Raw genomic sequence first — 15,108 nt, 5'->3', positions numbered from 1 at the left:
GTTTGATGGAAGTGTTTTGGATTGTGTGTGAAAACCCCATACTGTACCCCAGAAGTGCATTAATGTACATAGTTACCATTCAATAAAAAAAAAAAGAAAAAAAAAGACATTTGTATTCTATATTTAGAAAGATTCCATGTACCCTTGTAAGATGGACTATAAGTGTGGTCCGACCAATCACCCTCCCTCCACTCAGGCTCCCCCCTTCCCTCCCCTCCTGTAGCTTTTGTAAATGCTAAAAAAAAAAGATTCAACAACAATAGTAGCAATAGGGTAGATACCCACATGTTGCTTTTTGATTGAAAGAACTTTGTAGTTTTAATTTTGGAACCTGGGACTCTCTCTTTAATTTCGTGACTATTCTTTTTGCCTGGTCAAACTTATGAATGTGTGAATCAAATTGTCATCCTGCCATCCGGAGTATTATCTTTGCATAAGACATTGTAAGACCAAAGCTTAGACTTGTAGTTCTTATATGATTTATTTAAAATGAAATGGTTTTTGTAATGTTTATGCAATAGATTATATGTTAAGTCTCCTAATTCCAGGATATAATCCTTGCAAGTATATGTAGTCCATATCAACTGATTTCCTCTGAGGATCTAGGAGCGAAATTTATTATAAATTTCTTAGAATTCTTAGTTCTGGGATTTTTCTACAGTGCTAGCTTGTATTCACTGAAAATAAAATTGACTTTTTACATCTAGAATTGCCATGAAGATAATTGGTGTTTGTGTTTCTATTTAATAAATGGAAGTTATAGTTAAAATAAATGAAAAGATTATTTTCCTATACCTGAGTTTGTTACATTCATTGATGTTAGCTTAACTAAACAATTTTTTTTTTTTTTTTGTTTGGAGACAGAGTCTTACTCTGTTGCCCAGGCTAGAGTGCTGAGGTGTTAGTCTAGCTCACAGCAACCTCAAACTCTTGGGTTCGAGTAAACCTTTTGCCTCAGCCTCCTGAGTAACTGGGACTACAGGTGCCCACTACAACACCTGGCTAATTTTTTCTATGTTTTTCAGTAGAGGCAGAGGCCTCACCCTTGTGTAAAGGCTGGTCTTGAGTTCCTGAGCTCAAGCATTCCTCCTGCCTCAGCCTCCCAAGAATGCTAGAATTATAGGTGGGAGCTACCACACATGGTCAAACATTTTAATTAGGAACTTAAGAGCTCTCACTATGTTAATAAGTTTGGGAGTTTTGTAAACCTTTGCTATATTGTAAATTATCTAGGGCGTCTTGGACTATACTTTATATTTGGAAGAAATGTTAAAAAAACTTAAGGTTGTATAAACTTTTATCATGTTCTATAAGATCATGTGGGTTTTGGTGTTTTTATTTTCTAGAATGTTCTGAAGGATCTGGAAAAGAAAAAAGCTGATTTAAATTCCATCACCGAGAGTAGTGCTGCCCTCAAGAACTTGATTGAGGGCAGTGAGCCTGTCTTAGAGGAGAGGCTCTGCGTCCTGAACGCCGGGTGGAGCCGCGTCCGCACCTGGACTGAGGATTGGTGCGGCACCTTGATGGTATGTTTCCAGAAAAACTTCATGATGAAATCATCTTCTCTCATTGTTTTAAATTGAATATGGCATTGATTAAATTTCAAATTCTGTTTTCTCTGTGTCATGGTCATGTTTTGAATTCATTTCATTAGGATTTCATTTTATTTTTTCTTTGAAAAGGCAATACCTAGGAAGAATTTACAGTGTTTCTATTAAAGAATGAAATATTCATGGTGTACATAGAAATATGTACTTTAACATTTTATTAATTGTACCTTACTTGTTTCATGTTGATGATGTCGTATTATATTTCATTTTCATACCATAAGGAGTGAGTTTTATATATTATCTTTATAGTGCTTAACGGTGGTATACCAGTTATGAGCACAGTTTCTGGCATCTGTTGGCTTATGTAAAATTTTTGAGCACTAGTTGGGTGACATTGGTCAAGTGATTTAAAGGCTTCCTAAGCCTCAATTTTCTCATCTGTGAAATGGGCATTATCATAATTTCAGCCTCTTACAGTTTTTGTGATGATTTTGTGACTGAAGACATGTAGTTCTCTTAAATGCCTGTACATAAAACAACCAATTCTAGATATTATTATGATTGTAATAATCATTAAATGCTATATGTATATTAGTCTTTGGTTATATTGCCACTCCGTTAATTATCTCATAAAATATCGACCATCTAATCTTTATAGTGGTTTTCTGTCCTTATAGTAACGAAAAGTATATGGCAGCTCCACCCTCCCTTTCCCTAGAGGAAATAGTCATTTATAATTTTTTTTTATTTAAACATACTAGAGATAGGTAATTACCTAGTAATTCTATAATTAGAAAAAATAAATTATTATGTATTTGAACATTTGTTCAAGTCAATCGAGATTTGTAGGGCAGTGAAGATCATAGGCTTAGGTCTGGATCTGTCATAGATTGATAACCACTGCCCTGACTGATTATCTGTATAACCTTAGCTACATTACTAGGCTTCAATTTCCATATATAAAAAATTGGAATAAAAACATATATTATATTTCTAGCAGAGCTAAATTTTGAACCTACTAAGTGAATATGAGTTTCTTGGCTTATAGAATAAGTTCATGAAATAGTATATATATTCCTTTTTATAATTACTGGCTTTATTCTGTATCTTATGACCCTGACTTTTGTGTTCTTTAGTCTACCTTTCAAATTGTCCTTTCAAGAAGTACCTTTCTTCATCCTATTAGAACATTTGATTTACCTGGTTGGTGGGGTAAATAAGTCTAGTGTGTGTCAGTTCTTCCTACTTCCTAGAGTGCAGAGCACTGTTGAAATTGAAATAAACTAATCATTTGTCAGTTCACAGGTTTTTCAACTATTTGTCCGTATTATAGATTAATAATGTGTATTATTTATTTATTTATTTAGAGACAGAGTCTCTGTTGCCCAGGCTAGAGTGCCATGGCGTCATCCTAGCTATAAGCCATGGCACTCCATCCAGGGTACATGTGATCCTCCTGCCTCATCCTCATAGCTAGGATGATGCCATGGCACTCCATCCTGAGTACAAGTGATCCTGCTACCTTAAACTCCAGGGTACAAGTGATCCTCCTGCCTCAGCCTCCTGAGTAGCTGGGAGGCTGACTGGCTAATTTTGTTCTGTTTGGCAGAGATGGGGTCTTGTTCTTGTTCCTTCTGGTCTCGAACTCCTGAGCTCAAGGGATCTTTCCACTTTGGCCTCTCAAAGTACTAGGATTACAGGTGTGAGCCACTGCCCTCACCAGGGTGTGTCTTTTTAAAAACTCCCCTTTTCTAAATTTTTCCTAGTTCCTTTATCCTATAAATATAGATCCTAAGTATTAATTACTTCCCTACCCTTTTGGGTCAACTTCTAACTCTTTGCCTTAGTCTCTGCCACTTTGCTCAGTCATAATCTGCATAGCGGCTGCTGCTGTTTTCATATCTGTTCTGTCAAGCACGTTTTACGTCCTGCTTCAGGAATTCTTACTGAAGTCTGTGCCAGGCGTAATATTAAGTGCTGGTGACAGTGAGGTGAAGAGATATAGGCTCTGTCCTCTAAGCAGAGCATGCAGAATCCTCCTCAGTCCATATTTTCTTCATTCTTTTATGTTATTATTCCTTAAACAAATTTCAAAAAATATGATTGAAGGGGGCAATTGAGATCAGTTGTTATATAAGAATGAGGAATAAGAGATAAACTTGAAAAAGAAACTTTCACCTTTTATTCTACATCAGCTTTTTATTGTGCTGAGGACTAAATCAAATAAATTTAACGAGTCCTTACCCACTGCTGTGCATTTTTAGGAATGAGATTTATTCACTGAAGAGAGCTCTGCAGAGAAAGGTGGAAATCTTTCTTTAAATTCCGCATACAATTTGCTCCTTGAAGGTCTTTTAAATCTCTTCTATGATTATCGCTTTAAATATTTCATGTGATTATGCGAGCATTTTATTAATTCCTTTGTAGAACCATCGGAACCAGTTGGAAATATTCGATGGAAGTGTGGCACACATAAGTACCTGGCTTTATCAAGCTGAAGCTCTCCTGGATGAAATCGAAAAAAAACCAGCAAGTAAACGGGAAGAAATTGTGAAGGTAGCAAACGTAGAGGAATTACTAACCCTTTGGAGAGGGGAATGCTTTGTGTCATGTTTTCCTTGTGGAATGCTCTAAGTCACTTACATTCTTCCCAAGAGGTAGATTCAGTCACATTTATTTAGGTAGGAGAAACTGAGATTGCCAATGAGTTCTGTGGGAATAGCTCTTACTCTGATTAATTGTGCTGAAATCTCTTATTAGAAATCTCAGCTGTTTGTTTAAACCATCTCTAATGCTGAGTAAGCATCACACCCATAGTGGATTTGCCATGAGATAATTTTGTGTTTTATTACAATTAGCGTTTACTCTCCGAGCTGGATGATGCCAACCTCCAGGTTGAAAATGTCCGTGATCAAGCCATTATTTTGATGACTGCACGTGGAAACTCAAGCAGGGAGCTTGTAGAACCAAAATTAGCTGAACTGAATAGGAACTTTGACAAAGTGTCTCAACATATCAAAAGCGCTGAGGTGAGTAATTTATATTTTTATAGAAAACCATTTTTCTATGAGTATGTACCTAAGTGATAGATATACTATAATATATACATCAAAAACTTTTAAAATGAAGATGATTTTAATCACTTTTTCTTTGAAAGGAGCATTTGTCCTTATTTATTTGTGATTATGCATATGAAGGAGAAAAAAACAAGAAATTAGTATTGAAGAAAATAACACAGTTGATGAAAGGGTTTAAAGACTCAGTAGCAGGTCAGAATTAGTTACAAAATAATTATTATTTTATTTTTTATTTATTTTTATTTTTTTTTGAGACCATAGCCTAAAGCTTTCGCCCTGGGTAGAGTGCTGTAGCATCACAGCTCACAGCAACCTCCAATTCCTGGGCTTAAGCGATTCTCTTGCCTCAGCCTCCCAAGTAGCTGGGATACCACAATGCTCAGCCCACCACAACGCCTACTTGTTTTTTGGTTGTGGTTGTCATTGTCATTTGGCAGGCCTGGGCTGTATTTGAACCCACCAGCTCAGGTGTATGTGGCTGGCGCCTTAGCTGCTTGAGCCACAGGTGTGGAGCCTAACCCCATTATTTTAATAATCAAATTTTATATGTGTTCAGATTTTTGTATTTTACATGTTAAATATAAAAGTTACAGATAATTTGACATTTCAGACATAATGTAGAAGAGTACTACCTGATTTTATAAATTTAAAAAGGAGCTTTGTTTAATTAGGAGGATAATAAATAAGAGTATTCCTTTAAAATGGTATAGTTTTTCTGTGTGTGTATCTTTTTCTCATGCTTTCTTTTTACCCTTGTTTTATGAGGGTAGGAAAGGAAAATTCTTACTGTTGTGTTCCCAAGACCTGGGATGTAGCGAGTGCTCTGTAGGTGCAAAGTTGGAAAGATCAAAGCACTTTGATGGTTTTATAGATTAAAAAAAAAAAAAAAACCATAGCTGACTTTGGGGTCGTTCAAACCAGGTAGTCATTCTAACATCTGATTCTGAGTTTTTAAGGATCTCAGTTGTGCCCATTGAACGGCATTTTTGAGTATTCAGTCAATTCAGTCTCTAGAGAGTTGTGTGTTGAAATTATCAAAGAGGAAGGATCCTCTTTTTTTGCAGGAAGTAAATGTTATTTAAACTGCTTTGATATGAAAAATCTGAGCTGGTATGCCACATTATGCTTCTTATTCCCTATGAATATACTTAAGTAATTCTCCAGCTTAAAGAAAACAACCGACAGGCTTGCTTTCGCTTTTGTCTGTCTTAGCTCTGACCTTCTCCCCTGCCTTTCTGATCTCAGCTCATTTTATTCTCTTCAGTACTTCTATGGGAGATTTTTCTTGGTATTAAAATATGCATAAAATGTAGAGGTAGGGTGAGAGGAATTACAAAGACTCAAAACTACCATTGTCCTCAGCAGTAACCTCAGCCAACATTTTCAAATACATGCCTGTTATTATTTGTATGTATAAAATATTAGCATTTTTTATATCTTTGACATGATTTTTAATGTCTGTGGAATATTCCAGTATTATCTGTTACAATTTCCTAAGTTTTTTTTTACTTTTATTGTGCTTTGTAAATATTTTATTTGTTAAAACTCCCTTTATGCATAACTTTTTGATCATCTCTCTTTTTTTTTGATCATCTCTTAATAGGCCTTTAAATTCCATTATTAGAATTTCTTGAAATTATTGTAAACATTTCACATATAAAGGCTGTTAGACTTTCCAAGTAGCCCAGTGGAAAGTTTGTGTCACTTTATACTTTGAGAACCATGGTGTGAGAGTGCTAATTTCTCCATACTTAGCCAACACTCAGTGTTATTTTTCTGCCTTTAGTTTTATTATAATCGTCATATTTTTAGTTACAAAAATAGGAAGTTTTTCTATATAGACATTAAGTGAAAATATGGCATTGGGAAATAGGTACATTTTTGAAGTTTTGAGTGTCAAAATCCAAGGAGAATTTATTCTACTGGGGAAACATAAGTGGAGAGAGATTCTGTGGGTGACTTGCACTGGGGGCCGGTGGCTGTTCTTCCTTTCTGTGGCCATGGCAGGCTCCTTGATTGTGGCTGTATTTCCTGCTGTGCTCATAGGTGGTCTCTGAGTCCACCACACAGCACTCCAGGTAGTCACCGTTGCTTACACACCACCTCATAGACCTGGCTAGAGTTGGGAGAAGATGGGCCATTCAGAGAGGCCCAAATGGGTAAAATCATTGCTGTGTGAGTGAATGAAACTGAAATTAGCTCAAATTAGTGCCAGTTCCCCTCTTGATGCCCCTTCTCTGTGATTAATGGTTGAAATACATTTTCAGAGGGGTCTTTTCCTTCTGCAGTTGCTAATTAGTCAAGAACCATTATCATACCAAAGTTTGGTCACCACTGAAACATTTGAAGCTGGCCTGCCTTTCTCTGACTTGGAAAAATTAGAAAGTGACGTAGAAAATATGTTAAAAGTTGTGGAAAAACATTTGCAATCCAGTGATGAAGATGAAAAGGTGAGTTCAAGGAGAGTTTGAAAGCCATGAATGTTTCCATTTTTCTTCTCTGTTAATTATATTTTTATATCAATAATGTACACCCATAATTATCTGTGAAACAAGGAAACAGATCCAAATGTGAGTTTCCAGTGTATATCCATGTAAGATTTGCCAAGTGATGTAATACTTAAATAAAAATAGACACATGTTCTGACGAAAGGTAATACTTTTTATTATTATCTCACTTCTGTTAAACTTGCTTTGAGATATTTCAACTTGAAATATAAAATATTGGAAAAAAATCCTCAATTTTTGATCATTCAGATGAACATATCTTGAGTTACACTGCCATTTTTTTGGCTTATTCTTCTACTTGGAAGCTGATAGTGACACTGTGCATTTTTCTCTTGAAAATGTTTTTTTAAAAACATTCAGATAGATGAAGAGAGAGCCCAGATAGAGGAAGTTCTACAAAGAGGAGAAGAAATGTTACGTCAACCTATGGAGGATAATAAAAAAGAAAAGATCCGTCTGCAGCTATTACTTTTGCATACAAGATACAACAAAATTAAGGTATTATAAGGAGACAGTCTCTGTTGCATTTAAATAACTCATTCAGCCCTTGCCATTCAAGTGTATGTTGTTACATTATGGACACTTTGAAACACCCCCGTCGGAATATTATCCCCTAGTTAACGTTTATATGTTTGGATGAAGTAGGACTCAACGAAAATAGAAACATAAAAACTTCTTGGCTATCTCTTTTAGATTTCTGATTATATATTAAACGTGTAAGAGCTATATCCCTTTCAGAAGTTTTCCTACCAACTGCCTTTTAAATGGCACTCTTTCCAGCTGTATTTTAAGGATGCTGGTGTTTAAGCAGAAATCTGTTCTTTGCTAATTCCTTCTGTAGTCCTTTTCATTTGGGGATTTTGGTGTCTGAGTAGATTCTAGTCTCCTGGCTTGCTACCTATTAGGCGTCTCTATCTGTGTATGTTACAGCCTCGTGATCTGTGCTAACTTGAACTTGCTGTCTGCCTCCTTCTCAGCTGTTTCTTACTTTCTCCCCCCTCTTAATTAACTGTAGTCATGAGCTCCCTAACAACATTTGGGTCAACGGCATATGCAATAGATTTCCTATCGGATTATAATACCGTATTTTTACCCTACTCTTCCTATGTTTAGATGTGTTTAGATACATGAATACTTACCACTGTGTTACAGTCACCTACAGTTTCAGTAACAAGTGGTACAGGCTTGCAGCCTAGGGGCAGTGGGCCACACCATATAGCTGAGGGGTGTAGGAAGCTATTCCATCCAGACTTGTGTAAGTACCATGCATGATGTTTGCACAGCCACAAAGTCAGCTAAAGGCACCGTTCTCAGATCGTGTCCTGTTGTTATGTGATGCACGACTGTACTTTAAAAGCTAACCATTCTCTCCGGGTACCAACTTCAACATCAGTCTCCACTGCTTCCTGCTCCTCACCTGTGTGGTTCCTCATATTACACAGAGTGAGGATGAAAACCACTGGGTCGGACTGAAGCAAGATACGGGGCTGACCTGAAGTTAGATACGGCGTTACCAGTCGTTATTTTATGACCTTGGGAAAGTGACCTAACTTCACTATCCTTTCCTTAATTCAAACTTACGGTTTTCCCTTCTAGGTTGTTACAATATGTCCCAAACCGGTTTCTTAAGTCCAGCTTTTCTGACTCTAGCACGCCCTCGATAATTTCCTCTGAATTATCCCCCCCGAAGTCATGACTCATCACATCATTCCTTCAAGTAAAATACTGTGCAGTAAAATATTGCAAAATACAGGAAGAGCTTGAAGCGCAAGGTTTTTTATATAATGACATGTTAAGGGTTCAATCTGACCCCTGGCCACCTCCTCTTATATTGCTGTCACCTCCCAGGTAGTACATGGTATAGCTATGCTGGCTTTCCTTATATTTCCCTAAACACATCACCTGCTCCGGCACCACTGGGGTCTTGCTGATTTTGTCCCCATATCCTGAGCAGGTTTTGTCTTTTTATTTTACCTAAAATATGCTTTATCCTTTAAGACTCAGCCCCGTTTTTATTTCTAACATCTATCACATGGTATTGTAGTTCTTTGCTTTATTGTCACTGGTTAAAAAGTGCCTTTCCCCCTATTACTCCTTCGAGGATTCAGTCCATGTCTGACTCATCTTTGGGTCCCAAATCAGAAATGTTTACTGGTATAAAACAGAAATAATCTTTAGTCTTTTAATACATAAAATACATTTTTTGTTAAAAGTACTAATACTAATATATATTATTTCAGGCTCATTTCATCTTGGTTTTACTAGCTTTAGTTATTGTAATTAAAATGTCTTTGTCCTAATTCATTAGGCCAAATATGTTATGGACTTCATCAGAGCTGCACTTTTCCAAGTTGAGATTGTTCTTAACTGTGAATAATAGAGTCACTTGGGAGAAAAAAACAATGTCCAAATCTAACCCCCAAATAGATTAAATCAGAATCTCTTGGGTTGTGTCTAAATGTGGACATTTAAAAACAAAACAAAACAAAAAACATTCTAAACGATTCTAACCTGCAGTCAGGATTGAGAAATAGCAGTTTATGGGGCTCACTTTCTTATTTGAAAATGTGCCAAGTGACCTTTACCCATTTGTTGACTAGAGTATTACTGTTTTAAAATATGTATGAGCTCTTTATAAAATAAAGATATCGGCTGGGCAAGGTGGTTTATACCTGTAATCCCAGCACTTTGGGAGGTTGGGCCAGGAGTTCAAGACCAGCCTGGGCAACATTGTAAGACTAGGTCTCTGCAAGAAATAAAAATACCTGCAGGCCTGATGGTATGTGCCTGTATTCCCTGCTACTTGGGAGGCAGAGACAGGAGGATCCCTTGAGTTCAGGAATTTAAGGTTATAGTGAGCTATGATCAAGTCACTCATTCTAGCCAACGTGACAGAGCAAGACCGTCTCTTAAAAAAAAGAAATTAAGATATTAATTCCTCATCATACTTATCATAAAATGTTATCTTACTGATATTTATCTTCTAATTATCTTACCTTTATCAAGCAACCATTTAAATTTTTTATGTACTCACACTTGATTCTGTTTAGTTTCATGTTTTTCAAACAGTTGGATAAAAGCAAAACCTAGAACATTTTTATAAATAAATTATAGATAAATTTAAATTATCTATATCTATATCTATAAATTATAGATAAATTATAAATAAATTCTTATTTCAAGTAAACTCTTTAATTTATCTGAACTTTAGTTTGCTGTTAGGACACAGTTACATCATGTAATGGTATATCTGTAGTATATTTGTGTTCCTGTGTCCTAGGAGAATTCTTTTAAAGTAAAATTATCCAGACATAAAGCCTGGGGCAGATCTCGAGGACATTTATTTTTTTCTCATAGGGCATTTTGATTGATTGTTCTCTTGTGAAAAAAATCTATTTTGGGAATGTAGAAGGCACATGTTTAAATCTTGAACTGCTGCGGTGCTTCTGCAAGAGCATGACGGCTCAGATAAAAAATCTAATCGGAGTAGAAAAAGAAACAGTCTTAGGAAGGTGCCTGTGTCTCAAGGAGTAGGGCGCCGGCCCCATATACCAGGGGTAGCCGGTTCAAGCCTGGCCCTGGCCAAAACTGCAAAAAAAAAAAAAAAGAAACAGTCCTAATGAACATGCATTTTTTAAACTTAGAACATTGTATTTGTAATAATCTACTGACCCTCCTCCTTTACCTGAAGGCCTCAGGTACATTCGGCCTTGCAGGGGCAGCACCAGGAATCGTGGTATAGATGTGCCTCAAGGAGTTTAATCATGAGACGTGGTTGCATTTAGGTATCGTAACCATTTTCAAGATCCTTAACTGAACGAACATATATTCGTGATCATTTCAACCATCATCCTTGAATTTATAGAATTAATTTTTTGGAGATTCACCATAGGAAAAGTGCAGGTGTCCAGGCAGCTGCCTTAATTATGAAGAGCTATGCTTTGTTCCTCTATGAATAGGAGACAGGATTTGTTAAGTTGTAGCTATCTGGGAGTAAAGGACCTGAAAGTCCAGTGGGCCATTCTGGAGAGCACTTTAATACTTAGACAGGTCTGAGGAGAGGGTCCTAAAACTTCCCATTAGGGCAAATGGGTGGTCATGAGCCTCAAGTCTGTCTGAATTTAGCATGTTAGGCACTCTTATCTTCTGTAGGGTTTTCATGTTCTGTAATAAGGTTTTCAAGGTTACTTTTTTTTTGTTTTTTTTGGTTTTTTTAGTCAGACTCTCACTCTGTGCCCTGGGTAGAATGCTGTCACATCCTAGCTCACAGTAACCTCGGACTCTTGGGCTTAGGCTATCTGTCCCCTTGTCTCAGCCTCCCGAGTAGCTTGGACTACAGGTACCTGCCACAAGGCCCAGTTCAAAGGTTAAGATTATCTACTAAATTTCCTGGTTGTTATTTTAAACCAAACTTCCATTGAATTTCCTGTGTTGTAGAAACACGTTTAATTTACTTATATTTAAATATTATTTATACATTCAGTAGTGAGGTCCAGAGTATTTACTTTCATTGTGATGTTTGATAAAGAGTGAAATTGTAACGCTATGCAAGTGTTTGATTTCACACAGTGCTTTATGATGGGCGGCAGAGTCTCACTCCCTCTGGGGCTCAGAAAGGAGTTGCTGTCTCCTGTTTGCTAAATGAGTTTAGATGACATTGGTCTTAAAGAAAAGCCTGGCAAATATTAACATATTTGTGCTGTGTAATAGCAGACTGCAGATGAAAATTAGAATAGAGATGGTTAATGGTTTCTGTAGTAAGGCAGTTTTAAAATTAAAGAAAATTAAAACTGTTTGATTCGTGGTATTGAATTCCTTCACACAAAAGTCTTATACTTTCTTGCAAGAAGTTATTACTTACTTATTGTGGAGCTATTTTATGATATATGCATTATTTTTTTAAAAATATTTTTATAGGCAGTCCCTATTCAACAGAGGAAAACAGGTCAGCTTGCTTCCGGAGTCCGATCGTCACCTCTCCCTGCAGATTACCTGGTTGAAATTAACAGAATTTTACTATCCATGGATGATGTCGAATTATCACTTAATATTCCGGAGCTAAACACAGCTATCTATGAAGACTTCTCTGCTCAGGAAGACTCTCTGAGGGTAAAGCTCCAGCCACTGCCTTTGAATGGCTGTAGTTAATGTGGAAAAAAGAATTAGTTATTGTGCTGACTTCCACGATCTATGATATCTTTTAGAATCTGTGCCAGGAAATAATAATGTTTGTGAATAATAAACTTTTTCTGTGTTCTCCAACAAAATATGATCAAATAGTTTTAATTTTTTAAGACAGGTATGGATTTCTAAGTGGGTACAGTTGTTATTTGCAATATCAAAGCCTTTTTAAAAATACATACAGACCATATTCTGTCTTATAAACTTGATTGTCCATTGACTTAAAATGTCAAATTTTATCAGGCCACCTGTGATAATTTAAGATGGGTCCGTTGTTGAAGTGTGGAATGTCATCCTGATTATAAATTAACAATCTATTAAATTCTCATAAAGTATTTCTGTATAATTTGATTGCATTTATATGGAATGTCACAAAAAAACCACTGGTAGATTTATAGTTTTGATGGTTTATTTTTGTTATTTAAACTAGCATTATTAGATACTTGAAAGTATAAATAATTCCAGCTTCACACACTTGATTTCCTTTAGAGAATCTCAATGAAGCATCTCACATGTCTTGTACAAATGCTACCTTTGGACACCTCTGAGGATTTTTATTCCCATGCCATTAGTATATTATGTAGAATTCCTTCTAGTTTGGCCAATACAGGGTATTATTATTATTTTTTTAAGTTTCCAGTTCTTTTTACCTTACTATCTTGACCAGTTTTCATGAGCAGCAGTTATTATGTCTCATCGTTATTTTAAATGAGAATTATACAATATAAATTTTTAATCATCTGTGATTTCTTTGTTGTTGCTTCACTGGATTTCGTTAATGTCCGATGATGTATTTTTAGAATATCAAAGACCAACTGGACAGACTTGGAGAGCAGATTGCAGTCATTCATGAAAAACAGCCAGATGTTATTCTTGACGCCTCTGGACCTGAAGCCATTCAGATCAAGGATACTCTTACTCAATTGAATGCAAAGTGGGACAGACTTAATAGAAAATACAATGATCGGAAAGGGTAGGTGCAAATACAGTTCATATTTAGACAGTGGCTGTAAGTTAGTGGGCCATGGAGATGGTAGGTGCAAATACAGTTCATTTTTAGATAGTGGCTGTAAGTTAGTGGGCCATGGAGATGGTCATCTGCACACTGAGAATAGTGAGATATGTTTCACATTCTTGTGGGATACCCATGCGTCATAAATTGTGATGAGTGTAGTTCCTTAGAGAAGAGGAATTGGGTCAGGTATAGATGACCATTTATGGCTTAACATCTGGATAGTATGTAAGCATTTTTAATTTTTAGTGTCTAGTGTCCATTTTCTTTTAAAAAATGTAAGAAGGATTTTCATTTACACTTGATGATAAATGTGAGTGAGGAACAGCAACAACTGCAGATAATTAGAATCCATATATAATGCCAGACCCTTTATAAGCTTCTGTTTAAAGGAATGATTTTTGGCCTTCTCACTAGATTTTGACCAGGTCTATTAATAGACAGAAATAAAAACTGATAAGATTTTTTCCAGTAGCTGTGAATATAGTAAAGAGGCAGATAAGATATGAAATAGCCAAATATAAAGTATTGTATGAGAAGAAAGCTAGCATGGAATAATACGGTGGAGACATGCACATAAAAACTAGACATCCTATTTTTTATTTTTTAATATTACAGCAGTAGTAGTGTTCTTTCATAATTCTCTCAGTCATTCTTTTTATATTATTTACAAAGTTTTTGGAGTTCATTTCATCCTATGGAATATGCCTGTTCACTACCTATCTATCCATTTATTCATGCACTATCTGTTTGATAAGTATCGAGTGTTAATGCAAGGTACATGTAGCCACACACAATTAGTTATAAAGGATTCTAAGGGAGATGCACTTGGTACGTCCAGTCTCTTGCTCAGGGCCCAATGTATATAGTAGAAATAGATAGGCAATTATTAGTGCATAGTACTACAAAGGGGGCCATGCAGAAGGCCATGTTAGGGACCCAGAGGGATCAGGGAAGGCCTTTTGGAGATTGTGAATTTAGCCAGGTGAAGAAATACAACACAACATTACATAAGGTCATAGATAAGAGAGCTGGTGATGCCTTTGATGATATGAAAATAGTCTAGTAGAGCTCTATGAAACCAGGAAGGTCTGAAGTGGCCACGTCAGAAGGACTTGTGAGTCATTTTCAGCAGTTTGTATATTGCTGTGAGAATCTTAGGGGTCCATGGCAGTGTTTTAACAAGGAAATGACATTTACTGGCTGCAGAATGGATTGGTGGAGGGCAAGACCGAACCTGGAGAGACCAGTTGGTCTTGTGACATGGCAACAGCTTGATTTGGGAAGCAGCTGTGGCGGTGGAGACTGGGGGGATATTTGAGAATTAAATGGTAGAATAGATGCAACATGTGACTCATGGGTGGTAGAGTAACGAAGCAGAAGCTGACCCTTAAGTCTTTGGCCTGGGGACTTAGGTGGGCGATGGTACCATTCTCAGCAACAGGGAACACAGGTGGTGACATGAGTTTGTGAGGAATATAGTAAGGCCAGCTGGAATATTAGAAATAGCCAACTTTTTTTCTATTTCAAATCCAAACAAAGGATGGGAAAGATAAACGGACTTCTCTCCGTGGTCAGGGAGGTTTGGGATTTGAGTTACTTGACTCCGGGAAGTGGCAGCCCTTCGGAGTCTTTGCTGCCACCTGTACGAGCCGCTGGACTGGAGCAGAGGCGATGGCTTTGCGGACTCCACCCAGCAGCTTCTGCACAGCACTCTGCAGTTCAATCCAGAGCTATGCTGCTTAGATTGATTCGAAACTTAATGTTCTGTGAAAATGATA

At 36.7% G+C, this 15,108-nt stretch overlaps 1 protein-coding gene across 1 annotated transcript in view; it reads left to right on the top strand.

The window, feature by feature from the left end:
• Window positions 1-15,108, top strand: part of UTRN (utrophin) — a 513,062-nt gene that overhangs the window by 213,093 nt on the left and 284,861 nt on the right. Inside the window, exons 35-41 of the mRNA XM_023513504.1 lie at window positions 1,347-1,526; window positions 3,978-4,106; window positions 4,409-4,579; window positions 6,916-7,077; window positions 7,495-7,632; window positions 12,052-12,243; window positions 13,116-13,288. Of these exons, the coding sequence (XP_023369272.1) occupies window positions 1,347-1,526; window positions 3,978-4,106; window positions 4,409-4,579; window positions 6,916-7,077; window positions 7,495-7,632; window positions 12,052-12,243; window positions 13,116-13,288 (1,145 nt within the window). The remainder of the gene's footprint in view (window positions 1-1,346; window positions 1,527-3,977; window positions 4,107-4,408; window positions 4,580-6,915; window positions 7,078-7,494; window positions 7,633-12,051; window positions 12,244-13,115; window positions 13,289-15,108) is intronic.

Source organism: Otolemur garnettii, unplaced genomic scaffold (genome assembly GCF_000181295.1).
Source record: "Otolemur garnettii isolate 467f Iridium unplaced genomic scaffold, OtoGar3 scaffold00042, whole genome shotgun sequence".
Classification (NCBI taxonomy): domain Eukaryota; kingdom Metazoa; phylum Chordata; class Mammalia; order Primates; family Galagidae; genus Otolemur; species Otolemur garnettii.
The sequence above is the reverse complement of the archived record's forward strand: the minus strand, read 5'-3'. Positions and strand labels throughout refer to the sequence as shown.